The 25,397-nt window shown below is 44.5% G+C and overlaps 1 protein-coding gene across 6 annotated transcripts in view; it reads right to left on the bottom strand.

The window, feature by feature from the left end:
• Positions 1–25,397, bottom strand: part of CYFIP1 (cytoplasmic FMR1 interacting protein 1) — a 414,017-nt gene that overhangs the window by 51,280 nt on the left and 337,340 nt on the right. For all 6 annotated transcript variants that reach the window (XM_063953279.1, XM_063953277.1, XM_063953278.1 and 3 more), the window contains exons 24-25: positions 13,967–14,110; positions 13,094–13,184 (exon numbers count right to left, since the gene is read on the bottom strand). In XM_063953279.1, coding sequence (XP_063809349.1) covers positions 13,094–13,184; positions 13,967–14,110 — 235 coding nt within the window. The remainder of the gene's footprint in view (positions 1–13,093; positions 13,185–13,966; positions 14,111–25,397) is intronic.

The following is a 25,397-nucleotide window of genomic DNA, read 5'->3' as shown; positions in this document are numbered from 1 at the left end:
CTGCCAGTAAGTCCAATTCCATTAACCTCACGTGTCTATTTACCCATCTGCAGGTTCCTCGTAAAGATGCCCATGCTTCCATCATTGTTACGCCGCTACAGTGTTTGATTCTGTGGAGTGGTCAATTTTGTGGGAAACAATACACAGTTTTGGTATAGGACCAAATTTAATTAAATATGTTAGGCTACTATAATTGTCTCCTACTCTATTTGCCATTGTCATCGAACCCCTAGTAAGCCTACCTAGCACGAGCTATTAAAGATATTCAAGGGCTATGGGTGGGTGCAGGAGAAGACAGAAATGCCCTATATGCAGATGACATATTGCTCTTTATGATTATGCTAAATCTTAAATACTTGGGGGTGTGGGTGTCCAACAACTCTCAGCAATATGACTCCTTGAATATAACACCGCAGATAGCCTATCTTCGTTATAGGGTGGTGGTTTGGGGGAAACTCCCTCTGATTATTACTGGTAGAGTGAACTTAATTAGAATGGTCTTCCAGCCCAAGCTTCTACATGCACTTCAGTATTCACCAATACACATTTCTCAAATTTTTTTTAGACAGATTGATGGTTTATTGTCCTGCTTAATCTGGGCCAGCAAAAGAGCGCAGTTGAAAATTGATACTTTGACTAGAACACGAGCATCAGGGATCCTGGCTCTTCCCACTTTTAAATACTACTTTTATGTGGCACAGTTGGAGCATATTTGGGGTTGGTTAAATACTTTAGCCCTGCACTCTCAAATGATAGCACAAGTTTATGCCGGATATACACCTTTACAGTTACTACTTTGTGGGAGTACGAAACTGGTAAAAATTCCATTAGTAAAACAAGCTATTCTTATTTGGAATTCAGTACACACTTTAATGCAGGGTCAGGGATGGTATCCGGATACCCCTTTAGATAATGTATATAGCCTTCCAGTACTTGCCTCTTGGCAAGTGATGGAGGTATGGGGGAGATGGGGAATACAGTCCCTGGGTCAAATACTGTATATAATGTGGATGTACTTACTGTAAATATTTCAACAACTCCAGCAAGATTTTGATATACCAACTTCCTATTTTTAGAGATTCCTCCAGCTGCAGAATGCTATTCATGCACAGTTCGCTGATTTCCCTCCAATGATAAATGAGACCCCGGTCAAGTATATGCTACTGCATAGTGCAAATAAACATTTAATCTCTACTATATACTCTGATATATTACAGACACATCATTCCGATTTAATGACCTCTCTTAAAAGTAAATGGGAGGCAGACATGGGATTAATTCCTGATGATTTATGGACAATTGCCCTAGGCTCACTGCGTTTCTCCACTACCAGAGTTAGGTATCAACAAATACAGTTCTTTTTAATCCACAGAGTTTGTCATATTGGTGGAAATCATAGGCCAAACTGCCCCAAGTGTGGATCCCCGGAGGGTAATTTCTGGCAGGTGCTTTGGTTGTGCCCCCAAACAGCTTTATATTGGAAAGGAGTTACTAATGTCTTGGTAAGAACTGGTGTCCCGTCCTATGTTCTCACGCTTATAGTACATGTATTATCAGCATTGGAAGAGGACACTATGGATGCACCAAGCAGACATTAGATTATTAATATATGTGCAATTGCTAAGGTATACAATGCCAAATTATGGATGGCTGCAGAGGCCCCGATATTTAAGTCTTGGATTACTCTAGTTAATGAAACGGATGCCTGGCTAGGAAAGCAGAAGAGTAGTATTTTAATACCTGGGCCAAATGGCTAGATTCTCCCTATTCAATAAAGACACACAACCCAGAATACCTGATGGGACGTAAAATATAGTACCTGGATATGGGAGGAGTATTTTTAAGCTGCAGTTCATCTATACCTCAGTGGCTTATTGGAGGGGACCTGTGGCCTGCAGCCAGCCATGCACTAGTATTGTAATCTGAATCTTTGTTAATGTCCATTTTATTTCCCTTTTTTTCTTTTTGATCTTTGTACCGTGACATCATAATATATATTGCAGAATTATATATACATATCACTGCTCTGTGTTAAACGGAGACCACACAAAAACGGTTTTATTGGGTACATGGTTTATCTTTTATTGTTTTCATTGTACTATCTCACAAAATTTTTAATTTTTTTATAGAATATGTTTTAAAAACATGCATGTTATACGTCTGATTTTTTAAGAGAGACTGTGAAGTTAGCTCATTCCAAAGACTAGGAGACGTAAAGCTCCAAAATCAAGTAGAGTAAACTGTAGGCTTAGTTAGAAGCCCTTCATCTGAGGATCAATGGGACGGTATAGGGAGCCAGAGGGGTATATTCAACTGGTGTCGAAAACTGCCGTCTGTCGAAAAGACGTCAGTTTTCGACTTTTTAAGGTCGAAACGTGATTCGACCTATTCAATGCTTTTCGACAAGTCGAGGAATTCCACTTGTCGAAAAGCACGTGGATCGGCGGAATAGCTGCCGATCCACGTGCTTGTGTCGAAAACGGGGCCATTTTCGACCATCTCAGTCCAACATAAAAAAATGTCGGACTGAGATGTGGGACCCGAGAGGAGGAGAGGGGGGACAGCCGCGGGAATACAGGGGAGATCAGCGCTACAGTAGCGCTGCAGCAGGATGTCACACAGCCGCGCCGCTCACGGCAGCCTCCACCCGGCTCCAGCAAGTGAGGTCACGCTTGCTGGAGCCGGGTGGACACTGCCGTGAGGTCGGGCGGCTGTGTGACATCCTGCTGCAGCGCTACTGTAGCGCTGATCTCCGGCGGCTGTCCCCGCTGGTCTCTCCGCGGCTCCCCCACCTTCTCCCCCTCTGGATCCCTCATCTCAATTCGACTGGAAAAAGTCGAATTGAGATGAGATTTGAATAGGGGTTGTCGGATCCATTCCGACAAATGCATGTCGGAATGGATCCGACTTTAACTGAATATACCCCAGAAGCTGCTTCAGTTATACTGGACCTTGATCATGTAACACTTGAATGTCAATAAACAGATTTGCCATCTTATGATGGGTACACACAAGGCAGAGATGTCGGCAAGCCTGCCATCGCGTTGAGACAGTGTCTGTTTTAGACAAATGAACACTTTCCGATCGACTGCTCGATGAGCCAAATATTAAAGAACAGGTCAAATTCACTATCACAACTACAATACCTGAAATTGAACAACAGGCGCAAGTTCAGCTGGCTGGGAAGGAGGGGGTGGGGGGGGGGGGGGGGGGGGGGGGGAGATCTGCTGTAGCACGTAGTACAGGGAAGGTGGACCCCAAGGGAGAAACTTTTATCCTCCATCAGTGAGAAATGACAGCAATATAAAGAGCAATTTTCCATTTTCAAGATATTCAGACGAAATTTCTCCTGAAAGTCTTAACAATGGGGGTGGGGGATGTATGAAGCAGTGAAAAGAGTGAAGTTAAAAAATGAAGGTCTTCTTTAGTCTTTATACTGACCAGTGGAGAAGATGTCTATAGCAACCAATCAGCTTTGACATAGCATTCTATAAGACGATAGGTGGCAACTGATTGGTTGCCATGGGCAACTTTTCCACTGGCTCACTCTTTTCAATGCTTCATACATCTCCCCCAATATGGCAGTAGTGGCTTATTTGACTTGCCAAGGTAGTACCAAGAACCAGTCTCTGGGGGAAGTAATGATTATGATATCGGCAGATAAAATACCTAAAATCTCTTTCAGAACTCCATGTAGGAGGCAGAGAAACTGTGATGGCAGACTCTCAGCAGAAATACTATTCTCCCAGAAGAATTGGAACTAAACACATAGATATTTAAGATCATAGTGAAGAGGTTTGTTACATGGGGACCTATATTTAAAAAGTGCCTCACATTTTCCAGGAATTATCTATCAGGGTCACAGGGCATAGATACTGTGTCACTAAGATGGACCTTGCATCCAGGTCATGTGTTCCCTCCGTTTCCCCTAATAACTCATACTTTGAAGAAAAGCACAAGTGGAAGTGGTAGCAATACACCCTACTAGCCAAGTGCATGGTTGTCAACTGCTCCGGAAATGGAAATAGACGTACTTGGATATTATCAACCAGGTCAGATTTAGTTATGGATTAATGGTTCAACCTGAAAATGGTCGACAGTGTCTAGGTCAACTCCAAAAGGTTGACAGGAACAAGGTTGACATAGGAAACATGTCAACATTGATAAAAAGCCAACATGGTAATGGTTGACACAGGAAAAGGTTGACATGAGGGTTTTTTTTGTGACGTTTTCTCCGTAAAATTACTGGAAACTCCAATTAGTGCACTGCTTCCCCTTGCATGGGGTGTGGGCAAGGTTACTATTCCCAATTGTAGTCCACATGGATAGTAAAGTTTGAAAAAGTCGAAAATGGAAAAAGAAAACCTGTAAAAAAACAAAACAAAAAAAACAGAAAAAAAAATAATTGTCAACATTTTCCTGTCGACAAACGCCATGTCGATCTTTTATCTATGTCGACCAATAGTAGTCAACCTTACTACTGTCGACCCATCATCTGGATACTATCAGATTTATTGCATCAGGGCACTCTTTTGCATCCAGATCTGGCAGCCCTTCTACCCCTTTCACACCGCACAAATAACCCGGTATCGACCCGGCATATTGCCGGCTCGACACGGGTCGGTGTGTGGTGTGAAAGCATCATAGTCGAAATGCTGGGTCACCTAACCCAGTAATTCAACCTGGGAATAAAGCAGTGTTATTCCCGGGTTGAATACTGGGTCAGTGGCAGCGTAAACAGGCTCCCGGGTCGATGCGACCGGGGACCCATTCACTACAGCAGGGAGAGGTGGCGCGGAGATGATCCGCAAATTACATTTAAATTCCAACTCTTGGGTTCTAAACATGAAGCAGTGGAAAAGTGTGGAGAAGAGTGCCAGTGGAGAAGTTGCCCATGGCAACCAATTAGCTGCTACATATAATCTTCTAGAAAGCATTTTAGAAATGTTACCTCAACATGAAAATGGTCGACATAAAAAGGTAAACACCATTATTTTTTGCTTTTTGGGGGGGTTTGTGTGGATAGTTTTCTTATCTGGGACCCCCAGTTGTACAAAGGCTTCGCCCGCCACGCTTCAGGTTCGATGGCTCACTGCGCTCGCCACAAGGTTTATTATCAACTCTATGCCAACATTGATAGAGATGGTATGAAAAAGTCCAAAAACATGTAAAATAAAATAAAAAACCTGTGTCTACCTTTTTTATGCCGACCTTTTGACCCTGTCTACCTAATGTCGGTCTAACATATGGTGTCTCTCTATTGACTGTCTATCATCCGGATACTGACAAAAATACATATGAAGGTAGGAGGTGAATGACATGCATTGTTTTAGGTTTAAAACAATGTAAGAATGCAGTAGAAATCTTTGGTAGAACGAGAGTATGAGGTATGAGAGTAGAAAAATACAGGTTAAATATGCACAGACTACATACCGTATATCCTTCGGCGCTTTTAGATCGTATGAATGACAGTTTCAAAACTCTGCCTCCTCAGGTGTTTCTCCAAAGCGGACAAATTCTCAGAGCTTCTATATGCTCAAGAGATAAAGAAGAGGAAATCTCATAGTGTATCACCCCTTCAATAATTTTCACACACAGGGTTAGTAATATAGCCTTCTACCGGATTTGGTGGTCTACTAACTAAGTAGACAATAACACTTTTACTGGCGCGGCTATAGCCTGTTATTGAATACCCTCTCTCACCCGGTCATATGGTCTACTATGTAAAAAGTAGACATAAGCGTATTATTAAACAGCGTCATAGGCGTCCCCGAATACCCACTGTGCCATCTGACCTCTGGAGAGCTTCACCAAAACAGTCCTCAGCCAAGGGCTTCAGGGTATTCGGGGACGCCTGTGACACTGTTTAATAATACGCTTATGTCTACTTTTTACATGGTAGACCATATGACCGGGTGAGAGTCCATCCATAATTTGCTATTTGTACTGTGTTCTTTTTTTGGGATTTTTATTAAATTTATTGCACTATTGGAAGCTTTTCTTTTATTCCATATGCAATGGAGGAGTATTGAAAGAATATTAAAGGAAGGAGGGGATTCATAACAGGCTATAGCCGCTCCAGTAAAAGTTTCATTGTCTACTTAGTTAGTAGACCACCAAATCCGGTAGGAGGCTATATTACTAACCCTGTGTGTGAAAATTATTGAAGGGGTGATACACTATGAGATTTCCTCTTCTTTATCTCTTGAGCATATAGAAGCTGTGAGAATTTGTCCGCTTTGGAGAAACACCTGAGGAGGCAGAGTTTAGAAACTGTCATTCATCCGATCTAAAAGCGCCGAAGGATAAAGTGGTGATATTGTTTGTTTGTGTATTGTTTAGTGGTTTGGGTAGAAGCCACTTCACCTGCTTGTCCATTGGGCTGCTGTTGAGCGCACTTGATCTGGTTACACAAAAATTTGTTCTCTATTGTTACATACCGTATATACTCGAGTATAAGCAGACTTTTTCAGCACTTTTTTTTGTGCTGAAAAAGCCACCTCGGCTTATACTCGAGTCAGCTTTAGGAGGGACACGGAGAGCACAGCGCGCGGCTCTCCTGTGTCCCTCCTTCATCTCCGGCAGCAGCGGCGTCTGTGTGGTAAAGGAAGTGCACGAACCGGCACTTCCTTTAACACACGCCGCTGCCGCCGGAGACGCAGGAGGGTCACAGGAGAGGCGCGCGCTGCGCTCTCCGTGTCCCTCCTTCAGAAGACAGCGCGGGAGCGACGGAGGGTAAGTATCTGGCACTGTGGGGCATATCTGGCACTGTGGGGCATATCTGGCACTGTGGGGCACATCTGGCACATCTGGCACTGTGGGGCATATCTGGCACTATGAGGTCAGTGTACGGGTAGAGCTGCATTTCCCACCCTAGGCTTATACTCGAGTCAATAAGTTTTGCCAGGTTTTTGTGGTAAAATTAGGTGCCTCGGCTTATATTCGGGTCGACTTATACTCCAGTATATACGGTAATCTATTTACACATCGCTATTAGTCACCTTATTAAAACCTGCACTGACTGGTACAGGGGAATAATGGTAATACTCAACAAGAATGCAAACATGCAAATGTGCATTTCCTTAACAACAACAAATTAAACAAATAAGATGCAGACAAGACGACAAGAATGAAGCGCCTCTAAAATTGTATAATATTCTACTTATGTTTTATTACTGCCTAGTGCCTACCAAAGAACAATACATGAGCTATTTATGTGAGCCATATCAGAGGTAGCACATACTATATAGTAATATAAACTTATACCCCTTTTCCACTAGCTCAAAAAACACGGGTAAATGCACGGGGGCGCGCATTTACCCGTGTTTTTTGCTAGTGGAAAAGGGTAAACCCGGATCAAGTGATCCGGGAATCCTACCCTGGTAGCTAGCCGGGTTGAACACGTGTTCAACCCGGCTAGCTGTCTAGTGTGAACGGGAGCCGTGTCGAGGTGACACGGCTCCCGTTCACAGTGCATAGGGAAGGCGGCGCTGGGAGATCATGTGATCTCCCTGCGCCGCCCCTGCCGTGTCACTAGAAGCGTCACCAACCCGGCATTTGCCGGGTTGTGACTGCTAATGGGAAAGGGACCGAGCACGGGTCGCAGCAGGGGGCAGCTCCCGTGTCAGGCTCCCGGCTGCGACCCGTGCTCGTTAGTGGAAAAGGGGTATAAGTGAGAGCTTCTGGAACCCAGGAGATCTGAGCAGGCTTTGTTGAAGAGGAACTGCTGCTGCTAAGAGCCAATATTTTACTGTATTTGCCATATCCTATATAATAAAAACCAAGCCTGCTCCTGACCTCTGTTATGAGGGCTGCCGGTCACTAGAGGCTGCCACGCAGGCCCAATGATTCCTTTGTGTGCTGGAAGCTGACAAACCTAAAAGTGAAACGAATACTGCAGGGAGATGTTACAGCCTCCTACCCTGCTGCTGCTAATATTAATAACACTGATCTGACTGTTTCACACTTGTGCATATGGAGAAAGAGGGCTGAGTATAGGGAGAGGAATTGGGGCAGATAGTGTTATGGTGGAGTGTGTGGTAAGGGCAGATAGAGACTGCGGGAGAAAGAGGAGGGGGGGTTGGGTTAGATAGGGACAAGTGGAGTGGTAGGGGCAGAAGAGATGCAGATTTTTTTCAATATAGTACAATGCGCCCTCCACCATACATTACCCCTATATACACTGCACTCCAATCCTCTTTTATTGTGCACCCCCACCATATACTGCCCCTATATACATACTGTACCCTCATTTCCCTCCATATAGTGCCCTCTATATACAGAGCACCCCCCCTCCTTCATATACTGCTCCCGCCATATACCGAATACTCTGCACCCCCCTCCTCCATATACTATGCTGTAAGCCCAGGTTATTTGCCATCCTGGGACTCGGCAACAAGTAGCAGCAGTAACCAGAAAACAGATGCAGGAACCACCCGACGGCCCTGCATCGCTCAGAACGAGGAATCTGGGACACGTGTGGCCACTTACCGGCGGAGGGAGAAGGTGAATCTGTCTGGCAGGAACAGGTGAGACCCTGCGTCAGGTGACCAGGAGGAGGAAGAGTTGGTGCTGGGGCTCAGATGATGCGGGTGAGGAGGCAGCAGATAACCGGCTCAGTTGCTTTATATATACTGCGGGCCGACGGAGGGGCAGGGTCCTGTGCTCACCCCTCCCACACCCCACATTGGCCATGCCCAGACCCCCTACGGACAGCTGCTGGTGGTCACTGGTGTTCTCTACCCCTCAGACTGGCTGGGAGCTGTGCTGGGACTGGTGAGTGTACACATGCCAGTACTGGTGTATATAGTGCAGCATCATCATAGCCTGCCCATTACAGATCTACAGCATCTATATTTATAAAAGGTTAACACTACACACACCAGTGACTTGCGGTGGGGTGAGGCAGAGCCTTTCCTGTCATGCTAGCGTATACGCCAGAGTTTTGACTATATAAAGTATATGAAAAATCCAAAGAATATATTAGAAATATCTTCATTGTATTTTTCTATCATTTTTATAAATTGATACAATAAATTGGTACAAATTTACAGAGTATATACTGCTGCACCTGTGTATAATGCCCACATGCACCCTTGGGCTCATATATTGCATGAAAATCTGGCTCTGGAACTACCCAGTGCCTCCTGAGCCATTTAACACACCGAATGTCCCTGACACATATACTCAGCATGACAGAGCCCAGAGTCCCAGCAGCAAGACTTTCAGATAGCCGTCAGCTCCAGTGTGATTAGCGGACACCCTCCTAATATAATCCAGGCCTTGGTGTCCGCCATTTTGAGGGGCTTTTCATTAGTAATTTAATAATCTGGATTTGTTCAGTGTGCCTATATCTAGAGTCATTTATACTTGCAAGAGCCATCCAAATAGGACAACCTAAATACAGTATGGCACCCTTTAGAACCACAGCCTCTGCATACAACAGGTTGCAAACAGTTTATTGCCATTCTGCACCAAATGGAAAATCACCGTTAGCAGTCACATAACTGCAGTTTAACTTTACTTAACAGAAAAAAAAAGTGTCCTCAAAGTCTGTGATCTATTTGCAACTAGGTTGCTGGGTACAGCAAGAGATTGCCTCATGTATGGTTTATGCTGTGTATTATGTATCATTCTGCTCTATGCAAAATATATCTAGAAACCTGCACGGGATTATCACAAAGGATTAGGACTTCAGACCCATCTCCAGCTCCCAAATCCCCTCTAAAGGGCTCACACGACAGATGACACATTTTATCTGTGTATCGCTGGGTTCCAATAAAACCACCAAACACATTTAAAAACTGACATTATGTTCTACAGCAGAGTGGGTCCAAATGAAATTTGCAAGTTAATATGGAGAATGTGAAAAGTACTGGACTTTTTATGAAAATGGACAAGTTCATTTGATGGAATTGTTACATTTCTAATTTATACTATTTGTGTAACCTTAATTTTAAATTTGTATAAACTTATAAAGATAAACTTCCAAATCATTTATAAACACTGCAGCTCATTTTCTTGCCAACAAGGTTCACAGAAATGCAGAAAATCTTGGTCCTATGTATTTCCTGACTGCAGAGACAACCAAAGCAATCCTGCACCAGCTCTAGGAGACTAGTAAAGCTGGCCACAAGAGGTCATGCTGCATTCACACCCTTTGTGCATGGCCAAATAAGACATGGGCCCTCATTCCGAGTTGATCGCTCGCAAGGCGAATTTAGCAGAGTTGCTCACGCTAAGCCTACGCCTACTGGGAGTGTATCTTAGCTTCTTAAAATTGCGACCGATGTATTCGCAATATTGCGATTACAAACTACTTAGCAGTTTCAGAGTAGCTTCAGACTTACTCGGCATCTGCGTTCAGTTCAGTGCTTGTCGTTCCTGGTTTGACGTCAAACACACCCAGCGTTCGCCCAGACACTCCCCCGTTTCTCCGGCCACTCCTGCGTTTTTTCCGGAAACGGTAGCGTTTTTATCCACACGCCCCGAAAACGCCGTGTTTCCGCCCAGTAACACCCATTTCCTGTCAATCACACTACGTTCGCCAGAGCGAAGAAAAAGCCGTGAGTAAAAATACTATCTTCATTGTAAAATTACTTGGCGCAGTCGCAGTGCGAATATTGCGCATGCGTACTAAGCGGAATTTCACTGCGATGCGAAGAAAATTACCGAGCGAACGACTCGGAATGAGGGCCATGGTCCACACATTTACATGCATTGGGCAGTATTCAATTGAAGTTGGAACTTCTGTCTAGTCGGAAAGACGTCAGTTTCCGCCTTTTTTTAGGTCGAATCATGATTCGACCTATTCAACAGGGCTGTCGTTTATCCGACTTATTGGAAAACACGTGGATCGGCGGATTAGCCTCGGATCCACGTGTTTTGTCGGATTTGCGGCCAAATCCGACAGGTTTTAGTCCCGTTTTATAAAATGTCAATCAGACTTTTTAAAAAAAGTTGGATCGACATTGTCGAAAATTGGCAAAACCAGTTGGACTTGCCCGCAAATTGAATACTTAACTGTCGGATCCTCTCCGCTGGAGAGGATCCGACATGCATTGGATAGACCCCATAGGCTGCCACTAGCCATCCTGCCACAACACAGAAAACAGTCCCGATAACGATCCTACTAGTTGGTGTAAAGTCATTGTCGGGTATGTAGGCAGATTTGGGCCCATACAAGGTCTGAAGATAGCGATTAGTTGGCTCGATATAGGACAACTGCCCAAGGCTATAAAATAAGATGTGTGCCAATCATTAGCATCACATGATAACCTCTCACTATTGTATAACGCGTATGGAGCCATGCCATGAATGCATGCAGTTTGCCAATATATTTAGTATATTATTATTAATGATAATAATCATAATTTCCAGAGTGAACATTTTCTCTAAATTAAAGTCTATAATGTAAAATACTCTACTGTGCACAGATTTTAAATTTTAGGAATTCTCTCTTTTCTATAAACTGTCCTAAATAAAATGCACGTTTGTATGTGATTTCACATTTGGGCAATAACATTTTGCTGCAATGTGAAATGAACACTCGTGGTAGTGGCCATTATTCTATGTGCTGAACCAATGCAATGGCATGCTAGCATTTTACTAGAAAACAGACATCACGGTGGTACAGTATTATTTATGAAATAATGCACAGCGCCAAGGCGAAACAGACTATGAACATTACTTAATGTACTCATAGCTCTAAATGAACACAGAATTTTCACAGTTGCTGAAGATGATTACAATGAGAACGTATCATGTGTAGGCTAGAACAAGTTACAGCACAGCAACAGAAAATGCAATGCTTAATATTTTTGGCTTATGATATGCCCAAGAATGTCCTATACCTGCAATGTGGGGTCAAGTCAATCTTTAGGATAATTAAAGGCACGTACTGTAAATACAATTTTGGAACAAGTTCGGTGCCACATTTAAGCCAAAAGTAGTGTGGTATTATTACCCTGCAGCACCATTGTACTTACAATTACCAAATTAACCAAGCATTATATCATATTGAAAACTGTAGTCTTATTATGGTCAATTCTATGTGAACTTGTAAAGAGAGCGATAAATGTTAGAAGGAAAATCTGTTGCAATAAACAAATATCAGTGATGAGAAATAAACTGACTGTAGGCGTTGTCCATAAGATCAGTTATGACTGGTGCGGCCAAGGGGACTGTTAGTAAGTAGGAGAGTTGTTTTAACTTCCTACTGATTTGCAATGCCAACATAAAATATTACATGTTATTACTAAGACTTGACGTCAGCATTAAGGCATCAACACAATCCTGGTTCCTCTTCACTCTGATGAATGTGTAGACTCTTCCACCCTCTAGCATTCTCTGTAAGTATAGTCATTGACATTCTGTTCAGTGCAGCAATAAAGCCACACCACCACCAAGGTTAATGCTGTGCTATTTTGAGAAGCAGCACATTACGACAGACAGCTCAGTGGAGAGAAGCAAAGGAGATCGGAAATGAAAATTATTTACCCAACAGCTTTGTATATGGGCGCGCTGAATGGTTAGTGAAAAACCAAAGTCTGATGAAGCATTTCTGACATGCATGTGAATCGGAGAGTTAGGCCACAACCAATATGTATTTCAGCATCTCTGGATGGAAATACTCAATTGCATTCATTTTTGTGCAAACCAAGCACTGCAGAGATGTTCTTTAACATACATATTTCACAAAGCAACCAAATAATGAGAGGTCTATGAAGAGAGAATATGAATTCCCCTATTCAGCAACCAGAGACACTTTGTTACAGTGCAGGCATATCCTGCGTTCTTCCTAATTCAAGTACCCTGGCAGATGCTGTGCTCCCTTCTTCCACTCAGGCCTCCTTACCATCCTCTATAGGCTTCAAGGTCTACATGTAAACCAGGTTACAAAGCTGCTTTTTCTAACGAGAATACTTCAACCCTTCTCTTGTGTGAGCTGGCACAGACACTGCATAGAGTCAATCTTTATCTAATAGCAGAGAATTCAGTATGCACATTTTCACTATTATGTACAAAGATAAAGGAACACTACGCTATCTGATGAAATTACATATCCTGGCAGTACTAAAAAAAGATAACAAACCTGGGGAGCCGTACTCATGCCTGGGCAGCCTGCAGATCTTAGGCATAACTTCCATCAGTGTCTTCACATACTGGAGAATAGTACCCTGACACTAGAAGAAACAGCTATTGTTAGACACAGGCACACATGTATGCAACATCTGGTCTTGAAGTCACCTTATATACAGCCCATCCGCACTCAATCTTTGCCACATTGCATGACTGGGGGCTGCATTACTGAATATCCTTAATGCTTTTCCAACTACTTCAGCCCAGTAATGTACCAACAGATACCAAGACAATTTGTGCTTCCATTTGTCTAATGCACAGAAATACGTCCACTGTGTATTAAATGAAATTTATGTATTACATGTTTTTCCGCCCAGTGAGGAACATTGGGAACACCTTTGGTACACTGGGTAATGGGGAGTGCAGGCGCTTTACATTCTGAACACTTGCCGGTAGCTCCTCCCACCTGGCGGGAGCAGCATGGTTTGTGTGCCCAGTGAAGGGACTATCTTAAAGCTTAGCAGTGTTAATGCCTATTTTACATATCTACTTCAGAATGCAGCTGTGGCTTGGAACTTTTTTTACAGAGAAGCCCACTTAAAGCTTCATGATCCATCTAATGCATTCAGAGATCCATTTATGATGAATCCATGGAAAAAACTTCCACCCATTTGTGCATGAAGACTTCAAACTAGGCATAAACACCTCAGAGCGGAATATATGAGCTCAACAAATAACAAGTGTAATTTGCTTAAAACAACAAGATTAATGATAACCAGAACAATCAGTCTAAAGAAACAATAAATCAGGCTTTAAATAACTTGCAATAGGAAAAAAAAAAGTTCAGTTCAAAAGCATATTATCATGGTTTGCAGGAAGTACTCACCAGGCTTTTAACAACTTTCAGCAATTCCTCCATGACCACTGCAATACCTTGGTAACCTAGTAGACGGCAGATCACTTTGAAGTGTGGGGGGCCCACAAAGTTCCTGTAGTAGCTGTAAATGCTGTTGTATGCCAGGTTCAAATTCTATGAAGATACAAAAGCAGGTTGTTGTTTTTTTTGTTTTGTTTTTTTAAAGATTGATCATCTGCAGAATTGTGCAGCAGGGAAAGAATAAAGGCACAAACAGGACACAAGACACACATGATGTTAAGTTTTAAGCAGAAGCATGAAATGTACTTTTAAAAATTTGTGGCTAAATGAAATGCTCTACACAAAGTGACTTTTCCTACCTCCACCACAATCCTTTGCTGAATACTTAAGAAATTGGAAATAAAAACACCCTAATGCAAATGGCATATATTCCAATAAACAAACAGATATACAGATATATATATATATATATATATATATATATATATATATATAGATAGATAGATATAGACAGACAGACAGATCTGTTTATTTAAAGGAATATATGCCATTTGCGTATATTTTATATATATATATATATATATATATATATATATATATATATATACCCTGTTAACGAGTAGTTTCCATCCACCAGCATTGAAGAACAATCTTCCCATATCACAACTGTTAAGAGTAATGAGGAATAATAAGGATGAAAACACCAGGGAATTACAACTTACTGATATGATGTATAGATTTCAGGAATGTGGGTATACCCCATGGATATTACAGAAATGTCTGAAAAAAGCCTGTAAGATTTTCACCAATAATGTGGTTAAGGGTTCTACTGTCCCATTGAGGATGATCTATACCACCAAATATGATAATCATGCGCTATCTACGGGTAGGATATTACGTAAACATTGGCCTATTTTGGCCTCTGACCGGTCCCTGCCATTTGCCCACATGGGACCACCCATGATGGCTTATAGCAGGGGGGCGAACCTGAAGCAATTACTTTTGCGACCTACTCTTACTCCAGAGGATCAGATGAGTGTGACACAAATGATGCGGTTAAAACCTAGTTGCTACTCATGTGGCAACTGCACTACGTGCAGGTCCATGAAGATGGGTAAGAGCTTCTCCCACCCCCATACTAGTAAAAATATCAAAATTAAATATCACTTACATTGCAAGTTAGATCACGTGATTTATAGCTAGTGTGCCCATGTGGGCTTTATTATGTAGGATTAACGTCCAGATGTTTCAGAGACCGTATTGCGAACAACCGGACCTCTATCCGGGCGGCAATCCAAAATGGATCCTCGGACAAACCGGTGGCTCGGCATTTTCTCGAAAATAGACATCAAGTTGCCAACCTGAAGTGTATGCTTATAGTTTGGGTACCCCCCTTACCTAATGGGGGCGAGAGGTTGCTAGCATTGAAGAAAAGAGAGTGTTACTGGATATATGCCCTTGACACTGTGACCCCTAGAGGCCTGAACGAATATAATACCATGAACGTGTTCCTGTAATTGATTTAGTCTGGGGGTAATATTACCATATATTTAGCATGTCTATTGTGAGCATATATGGCATCACATTGATCTGATACACTGTTAATTTTATTGTTATGTACATCTATGTATGTATATTTTAATATTTAATTTTTTATTTTTATATATATTTTTGTCTCTTTCTTACGGGCCTGTTTGGATACTTACAGTATCAGCGCTCTTAGTATTGCCTATGAGATGACGCAATCCTTGGGTATTGTGTCAGTCATGTTATTATTAACTTTTTTGTCTACAAGGTATTCTGGTGTGGTTACACACTTGGGATATTTACCCCCTATTGTCACTCGGGCAACACTCGCTATTTTTGGACTTTGGTGCATTCGCAGCTTTACATTTATTTTTGTTTCTTTCCGTGGAGTGGTATACTGAAAGTGTTTTACAGTAAGTTGGTGGAGCACATTCCGCCCCTACTATGGAAGGGTAGGATTTGGAGTGGTCGAGTATGCTGTTGTCTGTGCTGTACTACCATATTATAATTGATGTGGGTATCTGACTACGCCCACTGGGCTGTTCCCCTTTTTGGTATAGTGTTTTACTGATCTTTGTATAAGTGTGTGATGAGTTCACTTGATGACGCCCGTGGGGTGGGTCTGTATGCCCTGTTCGTACAGCATTCACTTGACGCTGGGGACGCTTCCCTATACGGCTCTGTGTGTGACGTCCACTTCCGGTAGGTGGAACGCATAACGTGGTTCCACTTCCGGTAGGTGGAACGCACGCCGCTCGGCCGTTCACTACTACAGTGCGGGCTATGTATTATTATGAATTCATAAATGGAAACTGCACCATATAGGTTATATATGCCCTGCTTGTGCAGCATTCACTGGATGCTGTGGACGTCTTCCTACATAGCTCCTATGTGACGTCCACTTCCGGCAAGTGGAATGCACGACGCGGTTCCACTTCCGGTAGTTGGAACGTACGCCGCTCGGTTGAGCGGCCGTTCTCATTGTAGTGCTAACTATGTCCTATCATTATTTATTAAATGGACACTGCACCTTTATATTTATGTAGTATACCAGTACAGTTTTATTATTCTGTCTGGTTGTATGGATATTTTGATCCATTAGGGTTTATTCCACTTCCGGTCCTTTACCAATATAAGGGTTGGCCTGTAAGGTGTGATCATTCAGCTCAGAGATGTGGACACTGGTGCGTACGACCTTAAAGTGAGTCTTACTGCACTTTAGCATTTATGAGTGTTGTGTTTATTTCTTGAGCCTGTTTGGCTGGATCTGTGTGGCTTAAGTTTATTTATATTTTTTTGTCTAATGTGATTGGTAATTATATTTCAGGATGATCTTTAAATCGGTTGTTTAACATGAGGATCGCGTAATCCATGGTTATTAACCTTAAGTGAGTTATTCATTTTTTATTTTTTATTTTTTTTAAATCTTTGGTCCATTGTTACTTTCAGTAGTCTATTGATGCATCCTAGAATTTATTCATCTCTCCCATAGGACACAATGACTGTGTCAGCGTCCGGGGTCTTACGCTGAGGGCCGCGGGGCTGACTTCACGGGCAGCGGCGGAGGTGGGCTGCAGCGCTGGGTCCGGGGGGAAGGCAACGGTAATGGCGGTGTGGGGGTCCGCTCGTGGCAGCGGGATGCCGCTGCAGCGGCTCCCTCTCGCTAAAACGTTGCCTAGGAGACCAAGGGCAGTGAGCAGCATGGTCATGGAATAGGTCTGCATTACTGGGCGCCGCCATGTTGGAGACCAAGTTTCTGGCATAGTTCTTGTTCCTGGTACTTCCAGCCAATCCAGGGAGACTTCTTCCTATAAAATAAGAATTTACTTACCGATAATTCTATTTCTCGTAGTCCGTAGTGGATGCTGGGGACTCCGTCAGGACCATGGGGTTTAGCGGCTCCGCAGGAGACAGGGCACAATAATAAAAGCTTTAGGATCAGGTGGTGTGCACTGGCTCCTCCCCCTATGACCCTCCTCCAAGCCTCAGTTAGGATACTGTGCCCGGACGAGCGTGCATAATAAGGAAGGATATTGAATCCCGGGTAAGACTCATACCAGCCACACCAATCACACCGTACAACCTGTGATCTGAACCCAGTTAACAGTATGATAACAACGAAGGAGCCTCTGAAAAGATGGCTCACAACAAGAATAACCCGATTTTTGTAACAATAACTATGTACAAGTATTGCAGACAATCCGCACTTGGGATGGGCGCCCAGCATCCACTACGGACTACGAGAAATAGAATTATCGGTAAGTAAATTCTTATTTTCTCTAACGTCCTAAGTGGATGCTGGGGACTCCGTCAGGACCATGGGGATTATACCAAAGCTCCCAAACGGGCGGGAGAGTGCGGATGACTCTGCAGCACCGAATGAGAGAACTCCAGGTCCTCCTCAGTCAGGGTGTGCCCCTGACCAAGTAGCAGCTCGGCAAAGTTGTAAAGCCGAGACCCCTCGGGCAGCCGCCCAAGATGAGCCCACTTCCTTGTGGAATGGGCTTTTACTGATTTTGGCTGTGGCAAGCCTGCCACAGAATGTGCAAGCTGAATTGTACTACAAATCCAGCGAGCAATCGTCTGCTTAGAAGCAGGAACACCCATCTTGTTGGGTGCATACAGGCTAAACAGCGAGTCAGATTTTCTGACTCCAGTCGTCCTGGAAACATATATTTTCAGGGCCCTGACAACGTCAAGTAACTTGGAGTCCTCCAAGACCCTAGTAGCCGCAGGTACCACAATAGGTTGGTTCATGTGAAAAAACAGAAAACACCTTAAGGAGAAATTGAGGACGAGTCCTCAATTCTGCCCTGTCAGAATGAAAAATTAAGTAAGGGCTTTTATATGATAAAGCCGCCCATTCTGACACACGCCTGGCTGAAGCCAGGGCTAATAGAATCTTCACCTTCCATGTGAAATATTTTAATTCCACAGTGGTGAGTGGATCACCAATGTGACTTTAGGAAACTCAAAACAACATTGAGATCCCAAGGTGCCACTGGGGGCACAAAAGGAGGCTGTATATGCAGTACCCCTTTTACAAACGTCTGAACTTCAGGCACTGAAGCCAGTTCTTTCTGGAAAAAATTTGACAGGGTCGAAATTTGAACCTTAATGGACCCTAATTTTAGGCCCATAGACAGTCCTGTTTTCAGGAAATGTAGGAAACGACCCAGTTGGAATTCCTCTGTAGGGACCTTCTTGGCCTCACACCACGCAACATATTTTCGCCAAATGCGGTGAAAATGTTTTGCGGTTACATCCTTCCTGGCTTCGACCAGGGTAGGGATGACTTCATCTGGAATGCCCTTTCAGGATCCGGCGTTCAACTGCCATGCCGTCAAACGCAGCCGCGGTAAGTCTTGGAACAGACAAGGCCCCTGCTGGAGCAGGTCCTTTCTTAAAGGTAGAGGCCACGGTTCTTCCGTGAGCATCTCTTGAAGTTCCGGGTACCAAGTCCTTCTTGACCCATCCGGAAACACGAGTATCGTTCTTACTCATCTCCTTCTTATGATTCTCAGTACTTTTGGTATGAGATGCATAGGAGGGAACACATACCCTGACTGGTACACCCACAGTGTTACCAGAGCGTCCACCGCTATTGCCTGAGGGTCCCTTGACCTGGCGCAATATTTGTCTAGTTTTTTGTTCAGGCGGGACGCCATCATGTCCACCTTTGGTTTTTCCCAACGGTTTACAATCATGTGGAAGACTTCCCGCTGAAGTCCCCACTCTCCCGGGTGGAGGTTATGCCTGCTGAGGAAGTTTGCTTCCCAGTTTTCCACTCCCGGAATTAACACTGCTGAGAGTGTTATCACATGATTTTTCGCCCAGCGAAGAATCCTTGCAGTTTCTGCCATTTCCCTCCTGCTTTATGTGCCGCCCTGTCTGTTTACGTGGGCGACTGCCGTGATGTTGTCCCACTGGATCAATACCGGCTGACCTTGAAGCAGAGGTCTTGCTAAGCTTAGAGCCTTGTAAATTGCCCTTAGCTCCAGTATATTTATGTGGAGAGAAGTCTCCAGACTTGATCACACTCCCTGGAAATTTTTTCCTTGTGTGACTGCTCCCCAGCCACTCAGGCTGGCATCCATGGTCACCAGGACCCAGTCCTGAATGTCGAATCTGCGGCCCTTTCATAGATGAGCACTCTGCAGCCACCGCAGAAGAAAACACCCTTGTCCTTGGAGACAGGGTTGTCCGCTGATGCATCTGAAGATGCGATCCGGACCATTTTCCCAGCAGATTCCACTGAAAGGTTCTTGCGTGAAATCTACCGAATGGGATCGCTTTGTAAGAAACCACCATTTTTCACAGGACCCTTGTGCAATGATGCACTGATACTTTTCCTGGTTTTAGGAGGTTCCTGACTAGCTCGGATAACTCCCTGGTCTTCTTCTCCGGGAGAAAACATCCTTTTCTGGACTGTGTCCAGAATCATTCCTAGGAACATTAGACGTGTCGTCGGAAAAAGCTGCGATTTTGGAATATTTAGAATCCACTCGTGCTGTCGTAGAACTACTTGAGATAGTGCTACTCCGACCGCCAACTGTTCTCTGGACCTTGCCCTTATCAGGAAAGCGTCCATATTTCTTTTAGGAAGAATCATCATTTCGGCCATTACCATGGTAAAGACCCGGGGTGCCGTGGACAGACAATCCAAACGGCAGCGTCTGAACTGATAGTGACAGTTCTGTACCACGAACCTGAGATACCCTTGGTGAGAAGGGCAAAATTTGGACATGTAGGTAAGCGTCCCTGATATCCAGTGACACCATATCGTCCTGGTTCGCTATCACTGCTCTGAGTGACTCCATCTTGATTTGAACCCTTGTATGTAATTGTTCAAATCTTTTAGATCTCACCGAGCCGTTTGGCTTCAGTACCACAATATAGTGTGGAATAATACCCCTTCCCTTGTTGTAGGAGGGGTACTTTGATTATCACCTGCTGGGAATACAGCCTGTGAATTTTTTTCCAATACTGCCTCCCTGTCAGAGGGAGACGTTGGTAAAGCAGACTTCAGGAACTTGTGAGGGGAAGACGTCTCGAATTTCCAATGTACACCTGGGATACTACGTGTAGGATCCAGGAGTCCACTTGCGAGTGAGCCCACTGCGTGCTGAAACTCTTGAGATGACCCCCCACCGCACCTGAGTCCGCTTGTATGGCCCCAGCGTCATGCTGCGGACTTGGCAGAAGCTGTGGAGGACTTCTGTTCCTGGGAATGGGCTGCCTGCTGCAGTCTTCTTCCCTTTCCTCTAACCCTGGGCAGATATGACTGGCCTTTTGCCCGCCTGCCTTTATGGGTACGAAAGGACTGAGACTGAAAAGACTGTGTCCTTTTCTGCTGAGATGTGACTTGGGGTAACAAAAGTGGATTTTCCAGCTGTTGCCATGGCCACCAGGTCCGATGGACCGCCCCTTTATACGGCAATACTTCCATGTGCCGTCTGGAATCTGCATCACCTGACCACTGTCGTGTCTATAAACATCGTCTGGCAGATATGGACATCACATCTACTCTTGATGCCAGAATGCAAATATCCCTCTGCGCATCTCGCATATATAGAAATGCATCCTTAAAATGCTCTATAGTCAATAAAATATTGTTCCTGTCAAGGGTATCAATATTTTCAGTCAGGAAATCCGACCAAGCCCCCCCAGCGCTGCACATCCAGGCTGAGGCGATTGCTGGTCGTAGTATAACACCAGTATGTGTGTATATACTTTTTAGGATATTTTTCAGCTTCCTATCAGCTGGCTCTTTGAGGGCGGCCGTATCTGGAGACGGTAACGCCACTTGTTTTTATAAGCGTGTGAGCGCCTTATCCACCCTAAGGTGTGTTTTCCAACTCGCCCTCACTTCTGGCGGGAAAAGGTATACCTCCAATAATTTTCTATCGGAGGAAACCCACATATCATCACACACTTTAATTTATCTGATTCAGGAAAAACTACAAGTAGATTATTCCCACCCTACATAATACCCTTATTTGTGGTACTTGTAGTATCAGAAATATGTAACACCTCCTTCATTGCCCTTAACATGTAACGTGTGGCCCTAAAGGAAAATACGTTTGTTTCTTCACCGTCGACACTGAAGTCAGTGTCCGTGTCTGTGTCGACCAACTGAGGTAAATGGGCGTTTTTACAAGCCCCTGACGGTGTCTGAGACGCCTGGACAGGTACTAATTTGTTTGCCGGCCGTCTCATGTCGTCAACCGACCTTGCATCGTGTTGACATTATCACGTAATTCCTAAATAAGCCATCCATTCCGGTGTCGACTCCCTAGAGAGTGACATCACCAATACAGGCAATTTGCTCCGCCTCCTCACCAACATCGTCCTCCTACATGTCGACACACACGTACCGACACACAGCACACACACAGGGAATGCTCTGATAGAGGACAGGACCCCACTAGCCCTTTGGGGAGACAGAGGGAGAGTTTGCCAGCACACACCAAAAACGCTATAATTATACAGGGACAACCCCTTATACAAGTGTTTTCCCTTATAGCATTTTCACATATGTAATCATATCGCCAAATAAGTGCCCCCCCTCTCTGTTTTAACCCTGTTTCTGTAGTGCAGTGCAGGGGAGAGCCTGGGAGCCTTCCTCACAGCAGAGCTGAGCAGGAAAATGGCGCCGTGTGCTGAGGAGAATAGGCCCCGCCCCCTAAAACGGCGGGCTCTTCTCCCGGAGTTTGTGAGTTCTGGCAGGGGTTAAATACATCCATATAGCCTCAAGGGCTATATGTGATGTATTTTAGCCATAAAAAAGGTATAATACATTGCTGCCCAGGGCGCCCCCCCAGCGCCCTGCACCCTCAGTGACCGCTGGTATGAAGTGTGCTGACAACAATGGCGCACAGCTGCAGTGCTGTGCGCTACCTTATGAAGACTGAAAGTCTTCTGCCGCCTGTTTCTGGACCTCTGGACCTCTTCAACTTCGGCATCTGCAAGGGGGGTCGGCGGCACGGCTCCGGGACGAACCCCAGGGTGAGACCTGTGTTCCGACTCCCTCTGGAGCTAATGGTGTCCAGTAGCCTAAGAAGCAAATCCATCCTGCACGCAGGTGAGTTTACTTCTCTCCCCTAAGTCCCTCGTAGCAGTGAGCCTGTTGCCAGCAGGACTCACTGAAAATAAAAAACCTAACTTAAACTTTTATTCTAAGCAGCTCAGGAGAGCCACCTAGATTGCACCCTTCTCGGCCGGGCACAAAGATCTAACTGAGGCTTGGAGGAGGGTCATAGGGGGAGGAGCCAGTGCACACCACCTGATCCTAAAGCTTTTATTATTGTGCCCTGTCTCCTGCGGAGCCGCTAAACCCCATGGTCCTGACGGAGTCCCCAGCATCCACTTAGGACGTTAGAGAAAAGGGGGCTGGTTTAGGACAGGGACGCCAGTGCTTCAAGTTACAACCCTGTTGTAGGTGCTTTAGCCTGTGCTCCCAGGATTCCTGCTGTATTCTGGTACTTCTAACCCTGCTTAGCCAGTTCTCAGTTGCTGCTGCAGTTCTGCCGTCCCTAGCCTGCTGCTGCCTGTGAAGACGCTCCTGGAGAACCCGGTCCAGTAAGACCCTCTGGGCACGGACGACCCCGGGTCTCCTGCTTCGTCCTTCGAGCCACGGTCCGCAGATCTTCGTCTCCAGCCAAGTCCTCGAACCACCGTTCACATTCCTCAGCTCGTTATCCCCAGTCTCGTCTTTCAAGCCACAGCCTACAGTTTTCAGTCTCCAGCCACATCCTAGAATCACCGTCCACAGTCCTCAGCTCCTTATCCACAGTCTCGTCTTATCAATCTCAGTCCACGGTTCTTTGTCTTCGGCCACGTCTACAAACCATCATTCACAGTTCCGCAGTTCATTAGTTAAAACTTTGCCTTTCAAGCCACAACCCGCAGTTCTTTGTCTACAAACTACGTCCCTAAGTCATCGTCCACCAGCCTCAGTTCTCACCCTCAGCCCCATCCTCAAGAACTACAACCCATAGACTTTGAACCCCGCCTACATCCCTCATTGCCCCTTGCTCCATGAGAAGGAACTATATCCAACCCCCTCGTCTTGTTCATCCCCAGTCTAATCCCTCCTTGGGCGAGTCTCAGCTGCCGGATCCTCAAACCTTGCTAGACGTGACAGACTGAATAGGTTGTTTACTGTAACACTGTTGTATTTTCTGGAGCTGCTCGATTTTAATTAGTGAGTATTATGTCTGTTTACTCTGGTGATAAAGGTGACTTGCCTGTCCCTGGTAGTTTTCGTCTCAAATTTTGACACACAGTACTTTCGGTGTATGCATGTTTTTACTCTAAGGTGGCGGTATCCTATATTTGGGCCCGTGAGACTGATCGTATTTTGTTTATTTTCTTTCTGTTTTGTTTCGAGCAGTCTATGTCTGCTGAATTGGATTCTTCTTTATGAAAAAAGTTTGTGGCTTGTCTTGAGAAAGGCTCCTGTTATAGAGCCGAAACATCGACCCATTAAAGCCCATTATGCAGCCCATTATGAAGCTCTGAAACAGTGATGATTAATTTGTTAAGGAGAGTGCCCCTCCCCCAACAGGACACTGGAACTCTGTATATGATTGTGGACACACCTACAGAGGTGGACTTTACTGGGTGCACCCCTATTATGGACTAAGCACGGATGTGAGTGCAGGACCACCACGGAATATATATTTGATTCCATTATCTTGACATGAATACAATGACTGCAGTAGCACGAGCACTGGTTGATCAACGTTACAACAGCCTTTTAAAGTGTTCTAATGTTTTTTTTTTTCATGTTATTCCTTTATTTTCAAATAAAACTAAACAAACAATGCCAGACAAGGTACAAATGTATGGGGGAAAAAATGTCCAACAGGCAACAAACAGTATATATCTGAAACTGCGGCAAAATATTGTTAATTCAGATTACTTGACAAGGGATCCAAATTCTCATTGTGCTAGCTATATATATATATATATATACACACACACACACACACACACATTATATAACCTTTTCAAAACACTTGAAAAGTCTCCGGAGTGCCGCCTCATTGTACTGTCTATATATATACATATATACACATACATACACATATATACACACATTCAGGTTGAGCAGCAGATCTGGTTCTCCCTTTGTACAATGCTGTACTGCGTCGGGTGCCCACACTGAATGGAGATCATACGGGAGGTGCAGAACTCCCGGCGACGAAAATAACTCAGGCAGACTTCAGGTCATAAAGACAACATTTCAATGCCTTTAATATGGCATTTTTATCAGGTCAAACATATACATACAAGTGACTTACCTAGACATCACAGGATCTTTTAGTAGTACACCCCATGCTAAACCTAGGGGTTGTATTAGGTGCACATGTACTACCTGCCAGTTCCTCATTAGTGGCAATGTATTTTAGCACCCACTTACTGGCCGCACCATGGGGGTCATTCCGAGTTGATCGCTCGCTAGCAGTTTTTAGCAGTCGTGCAAACGCTAAGCCGCCACCCTCTGGGAGTGTATTTTAGCTTAGCAGAAGTGCTAACGAAAGTATCGCAGAGCAACTACAAAAAAGAAATTGTGCAGTTTCAGAGTAGCTCCAGACCTACTCCTAGCTTGCGATCACTTCAGATTGTTTAGTTCCGGATTTGACGTCACAAACACGCCCTGCGTTCGCCCAGCCACGTCTGCGTCCACGTCTGCGTTTTTCCTGGCATGCCTGCGTTTTTTCGAGCACTCCCTGAAAACGGTCAGTTGACACCCAGAAACGCCCCTTTCCTGTCAATCACTCTGCGGCTGCCATTGCGATTGAAAAGCTTCGCTAGACCTTGTGTAAAAACACTTCGCCCGTTGTGAAAGTACGTCACGCGTGCACCGCATGCGCAGAAGTGCCTTTTTTTGCATCATCTCTGCGCA

This window comes from Pseudophryne corroboree, chromosome 2 (assembly GCF_028390025.1).
Source record: "Pseudophryne corroboree isolate aPseCor3 chromosome 2, aPseCor3.hap2, whole genome shotgun sequence".
Lineage (NCBI taxonomy): Eukaryota > Metazoa > Chordata > Amphibia > Anura > Myobatrachidae > Pseudophryne > Pseudophryne corroboree.
The sequence above is the reverse complement of the archived record's forward strand: the minus strand, read 5'-3'. Positions and strand labels throughout refer to the sequence as shown.